This window comes from Equus asinus, chromosome 9, assembly GCF_041296235.1.
Source record: "Equus asinus isolate D_3611 breed Donkey chromosome 9, EquAss-T2T_v2, whole genome shotgun sequence".
NCBI lineage: Eukaryota > Metazoa > Chordata > Mammalia > Perissodactyla > Equidae > Equus > Equus asinus.
Window position 1 is genome coordinate 40,061,308 of NC_091798.1, and position 16,138 is coordinate 40,077,445.

Below are 16,138 nucleotides of genomic sequence, written 5' to 3' on the forward strand. Positions count from 1 at the left end.
GTCTCCCAGCAGAAAAGAATTCTATTTCCCGTGGGTCCTTTGAAGAGCTCACGAGATCTGCAACAACCAGGCCCTGGGCCAAGTGCTTTATCAGTGCTGTCTCCTGAAGCCCCACAGGGACTTTACACCGGGAGAAACTGAGGCTCAGCGAGATAAGTAACTCCCCCCAGGCCACACAGCTGTCATGTGGAGAAATAGAGAGGGCTGCCACCCAGAACCCTTGCTCCCGAGCATCGAGCAATACTGCCTCCAGAGAGAAAGTCAGGGTCCTCAATGTCTCTTGGCCGCAAATAGGAACTATGCTGCCCCACCCACTTCTAATCTGTGAAGGTGCTGATGTTTCTCTTCAGCTGTGGACATTAATGTGGGGCCACGGGCAGCGCAGGCCCACCAAGCTGGAGGGTATTCTCCACCTGAGGGTTCACTGGATAGTGGCAGCTGCCCTCGCTGGCAGTTCTTAGCCACGGGGAGAGGCAGCCAGGGCTTGGCACATCAGCGACTGGGTCCTGAGACTGCCCTCGGGCCTGGCCAAGGGTGGGGCTGGGGAGAGGAGAGGTGTGTTTAGTGCTCCTCTCAAGATACGCCAGCAACACCTGCTCTCCATAAACAAACAGAGTGAGCCGTCTTGGGGGAACATTAGCCAGTTAATGGGCGTTAGCTCTGGTGACATGCCCGTGGAATACGCATGTCTTCTCTCCCATCCACAGTCAGGCCACTGGCCCAGGTGGACATAACTGGAGTTGTCCCACAACTACTCTTCCTGCCAAGGTCACCAAAGCTCTCACCCTCCCCAGGCTAGGTGCCCCAGTGTGCCCACGCCCACCCAGGCTGCCATCAGACTGTGGCCTTCTCATTCTTGACCCTGCAGGAATCTGCAGGCTGGGCCTTTGGGCTCTCCATCATTTAAATTTTAATATTAGTAGTGAATACTATTGTTATTCTTACGTAATAATCTAATTCATAATAAAATCCTTCCTAGGAGCCAGACCCTAATACTTGGTCTTGTGTATACTACCTCTCTCAGTCCTCCCCAGGACACTGGCAGAAATCATTATTCCCACCTCACACATGCAGAACCTGAGACCCAGAGAGGGCAAGTGTCTTGGCCAGGGCCACAGAGCTATCACACAGAGGCAAGTCTGAAGTCGGGTTCATCCCAGCTTTTTCTTCCATCCTATATGCCCTGGACTTTCCTAGTTAACTCCAGAAATAGACAGGCTGGCCTGTTGTCCCCATGAGTAACTGAAATATCCCCAACCCAGCATGGGGCTCTGACCACCCCTGGGTGAGCAATGATGGGGCAGTGATTGGTGGAGCCAGATGGGGTGATGGGGGACACAGAAGGAGGACATGGAGATGGGGGGTCTAGGCTCACCAGGCATGCACAACACCAGCTACACTTACCACCTGAGGGAGGGCAAGAGAGCCCAAAGAGGGGGTCCCCGGAGCAGATAGAGGAAAGAAGAAGGAGTTATTGAGTCCCAAGCAGCATTGAGACAGCCCAGGGCCTGGGCCAGACACAGCCTCACAGCCCAGGGCACCCCCCTGTCCCTTCTCTGTTTGCCTGGTGAGGGGTGGGGGTGATGAGAATGCCTCTTGAGGGAACCTACCATTTGACTGGTAGGAGCTGCCTGGAGTGTGGCACACAAATGGGGCTACATTTGGGCTTGTGGGACAAGAGGTAGGAAGAGCACACAATCTTTTAGCAAAGTCTGGCATGGACACAGCTAGGGCTGCCCATCGTATTGAGCACATCCTAAAATTCCACGTGCCTCAGCTGTTCTCACTGCCCCTTTTGGGTGGGGACCCGGGCAGGTCTCAAGTGGATAAACCAAGGAAGGGCCAAGTCTGGAAGCCAAGCTGCCCAACTCCCAAGCCTGCTAAAAGAAGCATGGCCACTGAGCAAGAGGCCTCAGGCAGGAGGCTGGAGAAAGCCAGCCCCTGGGCAACTCGGGGCAGGTCGGTGAGAGGACACTCCCCCTCCCTGCCTCCCCAACTCACGTGTCCGTGCAGGTCCGTGTTGAGCAGCATCAGCGCACAGGTGAGGGTGTGGATTCCGTCTAAATCAGAGATGGTGGCATCTTCAGTGTGAGGACCCCCTCATTCCCAGTCCCAGCCACCCACTTATCTCCTGACAGAGCCAGCTCAGAGGCTTTGAGACAGGAAGAGGCCAGCCAGCTGCTGAATGCACCTCAGGGCCCAAGGCCTGTGATACTCCTTGTCCCACTGCAGCACTGGACTCACTTGCCTGCCAGGGGTCAGGGCCAACCCCTCCCTCAGAGGAGACCTGACCACCCTGGGTCTGTTCTAGCCCAGACGCTTGCTTCCTAGGGCCAAACTCATCTCAAACCTCAGAAGACCCAAGAATTCTCTGGGTCCTGGGCCATGTCCCTGCCATAACCTGTGTCTCCTCCAATAACCAGCCTCATCCCCCAGTTCCTGGGACTCAGGTCCATTCATAGGTCACTGCCCTAAGAGGGCCCTGACCCAGACCTCCAGGCCAGGACTCCCACCACACCAAGAATCAGCAGTGAGACAGGGGACTAAGGAGGATGAAGACCCAAAGGTCTGAATCTAGGATGGAGGACTCTCAGGCACAGGGAACAACAATGGGTAAGACATTTGGGGGGGGGTCTCTTGCTCAGCAGGCAGACCCCTTTACATATGCCATAGTTCATTCACTCAATGTTTATTGAGCAGGACACTGGGGCAGGTGGACCAGGGGCAGGACGAAGCCAGGGCCAGGCTGGGAGGCAGGGGTCAGGCAGAGTAGGGCAAGTGGCCATACCTTCTGAGGTGCTGTCATCAGGGTTGCACTGGCAGTACCGGCGGGAGAAGTGCGTAAGAACACGCTCGCGCTCCTGTGTCTCCCCCATCAGCGGGAAGGCCTTCAGGAAGGTTCTGGAGGACAATTCAAGGATACTGAGGGCCTCCCAGAGCCCGTGAGTCAGTCTGTGTCCTCACCCAGGGTAGGAGGCACCCACCACACATACACACATCTACCCAAGGAGGTCAACGCTCCAGTGCCCCAGCATCTGGGCCCAGGGAGGCACTCTGGTCCCTGGGACAGCCTCTGGAGAGTGGAGGCCAGGGGGCCTGGCAGACTTTAGAGTGTCAGCCTTCATCGCCCTCCAGGGCCCTTTTGGAAGTAGGCAGGGGACAGATTGTGAAGAAAAAACACAGATGAGCACCTCAGTGCCGGCATCAGCTCTTCTTTGGGGTAAATGCCTGCTTCTCGCTCCCTCCTCTATGCCTGGGCCCAGATGGTGATGCCTGCCCCTAAGACTGCTCTTCCTCAGTCATTCCCACTCCTCACTTGATGTGCCCTCAGCTGAGCCCCAGGCCCAACCCTAGCCTCCCTCACTCTTCTCTCACCCCAAGTCTGAGCTGTCCCCAAGTCTCAATGGTTTGTTCTTCACCCTCGATCTCAATCCCTCCTCCTCTGTCCTCATCATACACCCAGGAACTCTGCAACAGCCTCCTAACAGGTACACCCCCTGCACGGCCCTAACACATGAGTGCTCTTTCTAAACACACATGCAGTCAAGACTTGTCCCTGCTTAAAACCCATCACTGGCTCCCCAGAGCCCTCAGAGCAACGTCCAAGCTTCTCATTTCTGGTCCTTGCTGTCCACACCACCTCCCTGCTGTTCCTCCAACCTCACACCCACCGGCTGCCTCCCCACACCATCTTCACACCCTGGACAGGACAGGCATGTTCACTCCTCGGTGACTCTGAGCAGGGTGGCCCTGCCCGGAAGGCCCTTCCTTCCTCAGCGGGGCGGCTCTGAATCCCCCTTAAGGACCAATTCAAAGGTTACTGCCTCTCAGGGCCCCTGGCAGCTGATCCCCAAACCAGAGGGGCTGGGAGATGGGGCCAGGGTCCCTCACCTGGGGCCTGGGCATATCCCTTCTTGAAAAGGGAAATTACAAGCTGAGCCATTTTGGGCCTCTACCTGTCCTGGGTTCATGAAGCCAGTTTGTTCCTAATTTTGCTATGGTTCACTGGTTTCTGTAACCCCACTTTGCTTTATCTTCTTTCATACTGCTCCTAAGGCACCCTGGGACCTGTGAGCCACATCTTGGTCAGCCCTTACCCTCTGAGGCTTCTCAAGGCATCCAAAACTGCAGACCACCCTGTAATTCAATCCCAATCAATCAAGTGCAGTACAAAACCCTCTGTCTGCCATCTACTGTTCCTCCATCTGTCTTTCCTGCTCCCTGTTCTCTTCCCCCCATCTGGCCACCAGCTCTGGCCCCTCTCTCTTCTCCTCACACTCCACTAGAACTTTCTAAGACTCTTCCCCCATCCCCACTTTAGCCTGTCCAGCTATGAGCCATCCATCCTAGCTCTTACTCCCCAGCCCAAACACCTCTTGCCCGGGGGTCTTCACCAAGCCCCAACCCAGCTCAGCCGCCACCAAACTCTCAGGCTGCCCCCAAGGTCAGCCTCCCCACTGTCTACTCTCTCCCCTGCATCTTGGCACCACCAGCCGCTCTACTATATCTTCTGTGCAACCTCTCCCACCCACCCTTCCTCTAGCCCCACTGCCCAACCTCAGGCCTTGTCCTCTCCCACCTGACCCTCTTTGGAAGTCTGCACACCTCTGGATCCAAGGCCACCAGCACCCTACTGCCAGCACTGCCTCCCCAAACACTGATTTACACCCAGCACCTTCTGTGGTGCCTGTGTAGTGAAGCCTCAGTCTATCGGGCTGGCACACAAGGTCCTCTGATCATGAGCTGACCCACCGAACAGCTTCTTCACTCCAACACAAACTTCAGACTCAGCTCAGGATACAGTAGCCTGCAGCAGACCAACACTTCCACTGAGAACGATGAGAATCCCGGACAGAATATATCTCTTTTAAGCTATCAGAAAACTGTAGATGCAACAAAGACCAAAAGCGCCAAGATTCTGGAGGAGAAAGTTAAGGAAAGGTGGGCTGATCTGCAGCTGCTTTTTCCCAGGGCCATTGCAAATTACAGGCACAGGCAAGAGACAGAACCTGTGACAGCTTCATGTTGCTCAAGTGACAAACCCAGACACTTGAGGGGCTGTAGACACACAGATTTCCCTTTGAGATATTCGCCAAATTCTGAATATATGAAGGGCAGGACGCTAAAAAGCTGAGCAGAAAGCCTCTGAGAAGTAGGGGCATTTGGCTTTTTTTGAGAGTCTTGCCACATTGAAGAGATAAAACTACCAAAGGGAGAGGCCCCAGTGAACCACCAGGCTCCCAGTGGGAAGCCCTGCAGGCCCCCACCCCATGAGGGGGTGGGCCCTGAGCCTCCCCAAACTTCAGTGCAGCCTCTCCTCAGCTCAGCCCTGGTTGGATTAGGACTGAGCACCCCTGTGCCCCTAAGTGCCCAGCAGAGGACAGGGTAGACCCTCTCTGGAGGAACATGTAATAATCTAGAACCACTATAATTCTACACAAAATGTACAGCATCCAATTAAAAAATTACAGGGACCAGCTGGTGGTGTAGTAGTTAAGTTCAACACACTCTGCTTCGGCAGCCCAGGTTCGCAGGTTCAGATCTTGGGCCTGGACCTACACCACTCATCAGCCATGCTGTGGTGGTGACCCACATATAAAGTGGAGGAAGATTGGCACAGATGTTAGCTAAGGGCTAATCTTCCTCAGCAAATAAATAAACAAATAAATAAATAAAAATTAAAAATTACTAAGCATGCAGAGAGACCAAATATATGATAGAAAACCAAGAGGAATGAAAAGAGACAATAGAAACAGATAGAGATGGTTTACATGAGGCAGATACTGGGGTGAGCAGATAAGGACTTTCAAATAACTATGACCAATACATTCAAGAAAAGGGAGGGGAAGATGGAGAAAATAAGTGAAAAGATGAAGAATCCCCACAGAAAATTAGAATCTATAAAAACAAATTTTTAATAAAATGAAAACTCTAGAACTGAAAAATATAACAATAGAGAGTAAAAACTCAATAAATGGGTTTAAGGACACACTAGATACAACAAAAGGGTAAGTGAACTGGAAAGATCTCCCAACTGAAGCAGAGAAAAAAGAATGGGAAATATATTTTTTTAAGTGTAAGCGACACATGGAGCATGGCAAGAAGATGTCACATACGTGGACCACCCACCCCTTAGCTCAGAGCCTGTTGTCCCTTCCCGCTGGGGCTCTGGCCTGACGTCTCCCTGCTGGCCCTGCCACCAGCATCTGCTATACACTGGGCTGCATCCTCCATTCCACCCCCAGCGCTCCCTGGGGCCAGGTGCAGGCCTGGCCCTCCCAAGGGCTACTCCCTGGGTCCAGACACCAGTAGGACCTGAGATCAAATCCCCCTTTTACCATCTCCTCCCTCAAGGCTGTGGGGAAGTCGCTTTACCTCTCTGGCCTACAGTTCCTTCATTGGTAAATGGGAATGATAACACCTACCTCACAGGGGTGTTGTGAGGATGAAGTCAGCAGGGTGTGTAAAGACCTATACCATCCTACAGATAGGAAGTGCTCAGTACAGGCAAGCCCTTTGCCCCTTCCCTCTCCTAAAGAGTCACGACCGCATTCCACCTTCATATCAGCGCCTACCACAAAGCCGGGACTCATTGAGTCACTGGATTGCTGCTGCCCTGATGACACCTTCCCCACAGCCTCCCCAGAGGGGTCAAGAGACTTGCCCACGGTTGCACAGTAAGTGTATGATAGAACAAGCATAAGAACCTAGATGCACCACCTGTACCCCCGGTGAGCACTGTCCCATCCCAACCCCACTGACCTGAGTGCTCGGTCCAGAGTTAGGCCTGAGAAGTCAAAGAAGCTGAGGTACTCCCCGGCCACCAGCCTGCTGAACTCATTGCTGTCGGGAGAGCATGAAGTGTCCATTAGAATCAGGGCACAGCAAATAATGCAGGGTATGTGGGCAGTGGGTCCCCAGAGAACCCTGACCCTCCATCCAGACCTGCCCACACCTAAGCTGCCTCCCCCTGCTAGTCAGTCAGGCTCTGACAGTTCAACCTTGGGCTGGGGGTCAGGAAGACTTCCTAGAGGAGTTGATGTCTTAGCCAACACCTTCGTAGCCTCTTAGAAAGTAAGAGCCAGGCAGGTGAAGGGAGTAGGAGGTGGGATGGTGTAGAGTGTCCCCAACAGAGGAAACCACACAACATGTCCAAGAAGCTACCAGCAGGGCCATGCAGCCAGAACTGGAGAGCAGGAACGGGGGCAGCAAGAAACGAGGCAGGGAACCGGGCCTGAGGGCCGAGGGAAGGGTTGGGACTTGATTCGGAAGGGTTTGAAGCAGGGAGGGGGATGAGTGAGACGGTCAGATGTGTACTGGGAACACTCTACCTGCTGAGTGAAGACCCACTGGGGGGCTTCAGTAGCTGGCAGGAGAGAGGTGGAAGGGATGGGGAGGAGAGAGATTTCAGAATCCACAGGACATGGAGATGGAATGGGTATGGGGCATGACCAAGAAGGTGGTGCCTGGGGGAGACGTCCAGCACTCAGGACAACAGGTGGGGCTGGATGCACCCACGTGAGAGTCGTCAGCCCACAGCTGGTTAAAAACAACTCAGTGGAAAGGTGGATGAGCTGTGCGAGAGGAGGGTGCACAGACAGGGCAGCAGACCCAGGACGGAAATCTGAGGAAGGCCCCTCTTAAGGGTGGGCTGAGGAGAGAGAGCCAGTGAAGGAAACAGCAACAGCAGCCAGAGAGGTAGGAGTGTGGTGTCCTGGAGGCCAAGGGAGAGAGTGTTTCAAGAAGACTGGAGAGATGAATTCTTGCTGAAAAAAAAGAGAACAAATTTCCACCTGAATCTAATCAAGCCCCGAGCTCTCCCTTCCATTTATAGGAGACCTGGGAAATAGAGGAATGTGTGAAGTAACACCATGAGGATACCAAATCCAAAACGTGGAAAATTCTTCCAGACAAATGGCTCCGTTTCTTCAACAAATACATGGCGTTAAAAAAAGAGGGACTGTCAAACTGTTGTTGATTAAAAGAGACTTAAGAGACATACTGGCCAAATGTAATGTGTGGACCTTGTTTGCATCCTGAGTTGAACAAACATTTTTTGAGACAATCAGAGAAAATTAAACATAGACTGAATGTTAGAGATACTAAGAAATTTTTGTTATTTTGTTAGAAATGGTAAAAGAATCCTTATCAGTTAGAGACACATTCTAAAGTATTTACAGATCAAATGATAGAGTGCCTAAAATATGCTTTAAAATATTTCAGCACCTGGAGAAGGGGCCTGTGGGGGGACTAGATGAAACAAGAATAGAAAAATGCTGGTAACTTTAAAGCTGAGTAATGGGTACGTGGACGCTTAATATATTATTTTCTCTGCTTCTGTATATGTTTGAAATTTTCATAATAAGAAGCTTAACTAAAGAAAAAGAAAGGAGTGGCTGGGGCGTCAACACTGTTGAAGGGGGATAAGGTGAGGTCTGGTAGCAGCCACCGGATTCAGACACCAGGCTGCTACTCACCCTGACGAGAGGGGCTTCCGAAGAGGAGGTGTGGGGAAGAAGCCAGCCCAGAGGGGCTGAATGTGGAGAAGGGGAGGGGACAGACGCCACCCAGGGCAGAAATCCCGGAAATCACGGCTGTGAAGAGGCTGAGGGAGGACATGCAGTTGAGGAAGGATTTTTGTTTTCAGATGGGAGAGACTTAAGCACAATGAAATGCTGATGGGAAAACTCCTGTAGAGGGAGTCTCAGAAAGGATCAACCATCATGAAGGCTCCTGAAGGATGGCATAAATTGGCGGGGTAGGGTACAACCCAGCTCAGAGGTGGGGGCTTCAGAGTTGTGATTTCTGGGCTGGGGCTGGGAGGCCAGAGCGATGTGGAGGCTGCAGGAGGGTGGCAGAGGTGAGAGGGAAGGAGAAGAGAGGGATCTGGGAGCAGAGCCCCCTCAGCTCCTTCCTGTGGCCTAAGCCCCTAGTCAGCTCCAACCTAGGGTCTAGGGTCTGGACTGTACCCCTAGCCTTGTGAGCCAGGCCTGCTTCCACACATCTGGGAGCCTTAATGTGGTTGTTGGGAGGCATTCTGGAGGAAGGACAAAGGCAGCTGGACATGCTGGTGGTCAGACATGCTTGAGATGTTGCCCCAGTCTCACAGTCCCCACCCCCTTCAGGACTCCCAGCTGGCTAGTCCCCCCCCAGCTCCATCCAGAAGCCAGGGCTTGTGCTTTGGCCCCTTTAGCCAGTCCCAATAGACAGTGAGTGGGGTTTAATGAGGGCCAGGAACCCCTTCCCCACCTCCTGGGGCCCAGGTTCTCCTCTCTCCCTGGCCCCAGTAAGTAGGCCATTAGCCTCTGCCCAGCTGCTCTGTCCTCACTACCATCCCTCATGGCCCCGTAACCACATGCCACATCCCACTCTCCTAGCCCCAAGGGGCTGCCCTACCACTACCTCCCCTCCCTGAGAGCACAGGCCCTGGCCCAGGCTGCCCAGAAAGGAAACAGATTTAGGGCAAGGCCAGGAATGAGGACAGTGGCAGGAGGAGGAGTTCTTGGGGACCGTTGGGAGCCCCCTGAGCACCAGGCACCCCTGACAGTAGTCACAACCCCTTCAGGCTGAGGAAGACACTGGGTTTGCCTGGGATGGGGGGTACAGGAGATGGAACTCACTTCTTGCCCAACTGCCGGGCGACATCACAGCGCTGGAAGCCCTCGAGGTGGTAGAGGCGGCGTGCCAGCCGGCGAGCAGCTTCACTGACCCCCTGGCACCCATTGGCCAGCGGGTCTGTGCCCCCAGGCTCCAGCCCCTCCGAGCTGCTCAGCTCTGAGTCAGAGTCCGACAGGCCATCCTTTAGGCTCGGGTCGCTGCAAAGGGAAAGAGGGGGTAGAGAGGAGGGGACCAGAGGCCCAGGGTCAGAGGCCCTAGGAGGGGGCTGGAAGGTCTCCCCAGGACTCTGAAAACCCATGCAGGGGCCCGAGTAGGGAAAAACACTCCACTGCATCAGGGGAGAATCAAGTCAGAATTATAGAAGAGCGCCTCAAGTGAGACCATCAGATGCTATACAAGCACACAGCACAGCTCCCTGGCCCCACCAGGGCTGGAAAAGCCTGGAAGAGCAGAATGGAACCTCAGGACTGGGGTGGGAAGTCTGGGTGCAGAGGAAGACATGATGACCTTGTTCACTCTGGGTACTGGGTTGCCCTAACTTGCCTTGCCTCCTCTGGGTCTCAGTTTCCCCATCTGCTCAATGGTTCCAGCTTCCAACCTGCACCCTGCCTTACCTGGCTGAGTTCAGCAACTTGTCTGTGTCCTCCTCCTCTTCATCCTCATCCCCATCTGGGCCCTGGGGTCCATCTTCATGGAAGCCATTGGGCACAGCCGTGAGAGACAGGCGGCTCAGGACGTTCTCTGAGCGACTGCAGGAGATGGAGCGCCGCAGGGGGCTGCCCAGCTCCCCATCACCACCAGCTGCTCCCATGTCCGCCTCAGGCCCCATGTCCCCAATGCCCAAACCAGCCCCTGGCTCAGGGCTATCACGGGCCCTCTGCTGGATGAGGGGTGTGAGGGGTGCCTCGAAGCTGACGCAGCTGTCACTCTCGTCTGTGAGGCTCAGCACATCGAGGGAGTCAAGGCTGCTGTACTGGGTGCCCCGCAGTAGCTCTGACTCCACAATCTTCTCAAAAGTGGCGCTGAAGCCATCCCGCACATCTGGCTCTCCAGGGCCACCCAGCCTGCAGGATGCAAGGACCAGTCACCATCCTGCTGGGGTGTCTCCCATTACAGGTGCTGACTGCATCAATCTGGGTCTGGGAGCTCCCTTGGGGGCTGGGGGCAGGCATGGACTGTGTCCTGTTTATTCTTTCAGCCAGTACTTACTGAGCACCAGGTGCCAAGTGCTGGGCTGGGTACTGGGATACAGCAGTGAGGAGGACAGGCATGACCCAGTCCCCCATGCCCAACCCATGCCTGACCCATAGTTGGCATCATGCATCTAAATGAAGGAGTGTGAGGCTGAGGCTCTTCCTCCAGCCTGGCCCGGGGGGTGCTGCTCCCTCCAGGTTCCCAGAGCAGTGTGGGCATTCTCCTACCCCAACAAGTGTCACACATGGCCATAATGTTGCTGTCCCCACAGCCTGGGAGGTTCTTAGCTTGGCTGACCACGTTCCAGCTCTCAGGTTTTGCCTTAATGTCACCTCCAGGCAGGTCCACACCACCCACCACACTGGCCCCCTCTCAGTATTTTCCATCCTCAGGGCATCTTTTCCTTTCCTCCCAGCCCCTCTCAGCAGGTAGGACTCTGATGCCCATTTACCATCTGTTCCCCAGCACCCCCCAACTTGCCCTACAAGGCCAGGAAGCACCCAGCACACAGTAGGTGCTCAGTAAACCTTGCTGAATGGTGCGCTGGGTGACTGAACAGAGGTTTTTCAGTCCCACAGCCCACCACACTGCCTAAGCCCTGCAGGGCCCTGCGCTGCCCCAGAAGAGGCCTTTGCACCAGCTGTCCCCTCGGCCCAGAGCACTTTTCCCTCAAGCTGAACCCTCCTCCCTTGACCCTTTCTCGATGAGGTCTGCCCTGACCACCCTATTTGTAACTGGGACCTCTCCTCAAACGCCCCAGCCCCTTTTTCCTCCTTTATTTTTTCTGAAGCACTTACCTCCTTCTAACATATTATATAATCATTTATTATTTTTGTGATTTATTATCTATCTCCCCGCTAGACTATTAGCCCCATGAGAGGAGGAATTTTTGTCTGTTCTGTTCACTGATGTATCCCCAGCCCCTATAATAGAGCCCCACACACAGCTCAACTGAGGCATCCGAGGAGGATTCTCATCCACTGGGGAGATGCGCAGGTAAGCAGGGAGGTTAGGCGAGGAGGAGGAGAGAGAGTGAAAGAGGGCAAGACCACAACAGAGACAAGAAGAGAGAGACAGAGAGGAAGAGAAATAGGAGAGAGACAGGAAAAAGACAAAGAAAAGAGATAGAGAAAGTGTGAGAAACAGACAGAGCGACAGAGAATAAGAGAGACAGAGAGTAACAGAGATAAAGAGAGACAATGAGAGAGAGAGAGAAACATAGAGACAGCAAGAGGAAGAGACACAAACACAGAAAGAAGCAGGCTGAGCCCAGCCCATTTCAGAGAAATCAAGGCCCTTCATTTGCAAAGAAGTGCACCCCTGTCTCCTGCTGAGGATCTGGCTTCTCCTCCAGCCCCTGCTGCCTAGCAGAGACCCAGCTGTATTTGGAGGTCCCTTCCCCTCAAACACCTCCTTGGACCCCCCAGTGTCTAAGATTTGGTCCCAGTGTGTTTCCTGTAGAAACAAACTGACCTGAGAGAGAAAAAGCTGGAGCCAAGCCATCTGGCCACCCCTGTCCCAGCAGAAGTTGAGACTGTAGCCTCATGAGGCCTTCTTCTTCCAGAGAAGGAAGTGGGGAGGAGGGCAGAAATCTAAAAAGTGGCAGGATGCCTGGCAGGGGGCTGGGGTGGAGTTGCTTCCACTGACCTCCAGGAGGAGGGGAGGGGAGAGAAGGGTCACCGCCCTGGCCACCAGAGTAGACACTTGAAATGTGCCCAGCAAAGGCACCTCCACCAGGCCTGTGCTGGGTCCTGGAGACACTTGAACAGCAATACAGAGTCCTGCCCTTGGGGGCTCTCATCTCACTGTCAGAGACATGAATGGTCTCCCCTACCTCCCATCTCCCACCTTCCCATGCACCTGAGCAGACCTGCCGGGTGGTTCTGACAGGGACTTAAAGACCATCAGCCCAATCTCTAAACCTTCATCTGCCCCCACCTTCAGCCATCCCAAATAGATATGCCACCTAAATACAAACAGTGTGCTCTAAGAAGCCCCAACCCTCTGCCGGCAACCCACAGCCAGCCAGGTGGCCGCTCTAGGACCTGCCTGGATGGAAATGCTCTTATGGCCACGGCATACCTGGTACACACGGGCACCTGATCCCACATACCCACATTCCTACCTGTGGAGACCTAGGCACATTTGGCCCTACACACTCATGTGCAAACCCAAATGTGCACCCACAAATGAACAGGCCAGGCACACACAAACACCCCCCACTGACAACCACATAGACCCATGCACACCAAAATGCTCACACTTCTCTGTGCACACACCAATGCACAGGCCAGGCATACACATGCATGCCACACACACACACTCACACACCTTCTGCACACTTGCTTGTCCAGGCCAGGGCCTACAGCTATGCACACTAAGACTTCCATATGCTTTCTTTTCTCAGCCCATTCCCCTGCCCCATCCCTACCCTCTGTGTCCAACTGGAACCTCTAAGGCACTGAATCTCCCCACCTCCTGGTGAGGATAACAGAAATGGAGCTGTAACTCCAGTAAACAGGATTGAAGTGAGATTCCTGGTAGAACTTCCAGATGGCACTCAGGTGAGGGGTAGCAAACAGGGATTAACCCACAAAGCCTACTCTCCTGAGGTCAGTTGCAGAATTGGGAGATCCTCATCTCCAAGAAGCATAATGATAGACCAGATGACCTTCTACATCAAGGCATTTTGAAATTCTAATTCCTGGGATGGAGGGAGTCCGGCCCTCCAACCCCACATAGAAACAGCTCATGATGGTTTGGGGGGCTGAAGGTGGCCTTTGAAATCTCATGGCTCTATCCTCCCAAAACACCCAGGGACATTTCATGTCCCCGTTTATGGATGAGAAAAATAAGAACTCGAGAGGTTAAGTGGCTAGGCCCAGGCCAAATAGCATTGGAGCAGCTAAATGTGGTAAGCCTCTATCCCAAGACACCCACTTACCCCAGCTGAGGGTCCTCAGTGTCTTGACAGAGGCTCCTGGAGGCATCCTCACCCTCCACCAGCCCACCAGCCCTCCAGGGCCTGGACTCTGTAGAATCTTCCAGAATGTTCGACTCTGGCCCCAGGGCTAGGCCATTGGTAAGGGAGAGGCCAAGGCTGAGGCCATGGAGGGCCATGTCTGGGCCCTTTGTGGGCTCCTCAGTGTCCACCAGGGCATGCCTTATCTCATGTCCTGGGCTGTTGTCACTACTATTCAGGTCCTCACTGGCTCCCATTCCATTCTGGACCTCGGGTGCCTCCTCGGGCTCCAGGCTGGCGTCCCAGGCGGCACCACCTTCCCCAGGCAGTACAGATGGTGGCTTATCCTCTTCCATGGCAGCCACTGCTTCCACCTTGAGCTGGCTGCTCCTGGGACTCCACTAGACCTGGTGGCAGATGGAGAGATGAAGGGGTGGGTCAGACAGGGCAGGTGCTGAGAGTCTGAAGCCCAGCAGAACCAGCACCAGCAGCCTGCCTGGGGACAGGAGGACGGCTGAGATTATCTTTTCAGGACCTCCCTGCTGGAGTCTGGGTTCAGGTCATGGTCTCCTCACTGCCCTGCTCAGGCCAGCCCCACTCACCTCTCCCCTGATCCCCTGCGACCCCATGTACCCCAGTCCTGCCTTCCCTGCTACCTCTTATGTGTTTCTGTTGTGCCCTCCAGAATTCACCAAAGCCTCCTGAGGAAGATCTAGGTTGGGAGGGACGAGGAGAGGGTCCAGGACCCCTCCAAGCTCCCTTCCTTTCCCACTGGTGAGGGATAGAGACAAAATCCCAGGCTGACCAGCCAGTCCTCTTGCCTCTCCGTGTTGTCTCGCCCTGGTTCCAGGAGCCAGACAAGAGTGAATCTGTGGTAAGTGGAGGGAACTGGGCTGGGGGCTGCCTTTAGAGGCAGAGTTAAGAGAGGAGGCAAGGAAGCCAAGTGCAGACTTATCAGAACAGAGGCCACCCGAAAGAAGCCGAAGTGAAGCCCCGAGGCCCCGCGTGAGCGCTGTCCAGGGTGCTGGGCGAATGCGGCGCCACCCGGGAGCCTCGCCAATAGCGAGGCTGTCTCCACCGCCCAGCGCCCAAAGCGCTGGCTGTGTGAGGAGGAAGCAGGTGGGGGCCTGGGGTTCCCATCCACACCCAGCCCCTAGAGCTCACCCAGGCTGGAGGAGGGACTCATGAGGAGGCTGCCCATGGAGCACTATGGGGAGAGCACTGGAAGGGGAGCCGGACCCTGCTCTGCCCAAAACACTGTGTAACCTCGTGTGGGTCCAGGTCAGGCCCCCTCACTGCCGTACTCAGGTCAGCCCCACTGCTCTCTGCCCTGCTCTGGATCTGCTTCTCATCTGTAAAAGGAGGACACCCATTTTACCTGCCATCTCCACCCCCACCCCTTTTTAAAACGATTGGAACCAACCCATATTTCCCAGAGGCTTCCTGCCCAATCTAATCCCAGATGGGAGAGCAGATGTAATGTGCTGTGTTCTAGCTCTCCCCTTAGCCCTCTCCGCCCCTGTCTCAACCCAGCCTAAGTTATTTCTGCCCCCCATCCCCAGTGACCTCTGCCACCAGGGACACAGACCAGCCCCCCAGTTCCTTCCTCTCTTCTTCAGGCTTCAGCTTCCCCCAACACCCCCACTCTCCTCTGGAGAAGGGATGCTGGGGGCTCAGGAGAAGCTGGAGGAGGAGAGAGACGGGTCAGCCTTCTGGGCTGCAGCAGAACAAGCTGCAGGTACAGCAACAGGGATTTAAGTGAGACCATGCTGCCTATACTTGCCTAGTCATGAGTGTCACCTGAGGGACTTGTTAGAATACAGATTATGAGGCCCCGCTTCAGTTCTCCTGAACCAGAATCTACAAGGAACAGATATAGCAATCCATTATTCTTATAACAAGGCAAGTTTGGGAAACACTGAGTTAGACTCCAGGAGGAATTTCCCATTTAAAGAAGATGAGCCTGGAGAGGAAGGTGAATCTACTCTGGGAGCTTCTGGGCCCTTGAGGGGAGCTCTGCCACCAAGGGACTACTTAAGATCCATTTAACCCTTGGTTTTCAAACATGGAGAGGAAGAAAAGAGGGCAAAATAGAGATCTGGGGCCCCAGTCCTCCCCCTCTCCTCCCTCCCTCCCCAGAGCATCACTTCCTAGAACTTTGAAGACTGCATGAGCATAAGATTTTACTTTAAAAAAACAAAACCTTGGGGGCTGGCCCCGTGGCCGAGTGGTTAAGTTCGCGCGCTCCGCTGCAGGCGGCCCAGTGTTTCGTTGGTTCGAATCCTGGGCGCGGACATGGCACTGCTCATCAGACCACGCTGAGGCAGCGTCCCACATGCCACAACTAGAAGGACCCACAATGAA

At 54.4% G+C, this 16,138-nt stretch overlaps 1 protein-coding gene across 8 annotated transcripts in view; it reads right to left on the reverse strand.

Moving 5' to 3' along the window:
- Positions 1–16,138, reverse strand: part of PSD2 (pleckstrin and Sec7 domain containing 2) — a 54,664-nt gene that overhangs the window by 20,501 nt on the left and 18,025 nt on the right. For 4 of the 8 annotated variants that reach the window (XM_070517294.1, XM_070517297.1, XM_070517293.1 and 1 more), the window contains 6 exons: positions 13,757–14,181; positions 10,233–10,682; positions 9,621–9,815; positions 6,763–6,843; positions 2,789–2,901; positions 1,998–2,060 (listed from right to left, as the gene is read on the reverse strand). In XM_070517294.1, the coding sequence (XP_070373395.1) occupies positions 1,998–2,060; positions 2,789–2,901; positions 6,763–6,843; positions 9,621–9,815; positions 10,233–10,682; positions 13,757–14,130 (1,276 nt within the window). In that variant the 5' untranslated portion in view covers positions 14,131–14,181. Of the gene's footprint in view, positions 1–1,997; positions 2,061–2,788; positions 2,902–6,762; positions 6,844–9,620; positions 9,816–10,232; positions 10,683–13,756; positions 14,182–15,557; positions 15,635–16,138 lie in introns of all 8 variants that reach the window. The other 4 variants (XM_014847175.3, XM_070517298.1, XM_044780812.2 and 1 more) reach the window with 2 other exon arrangements.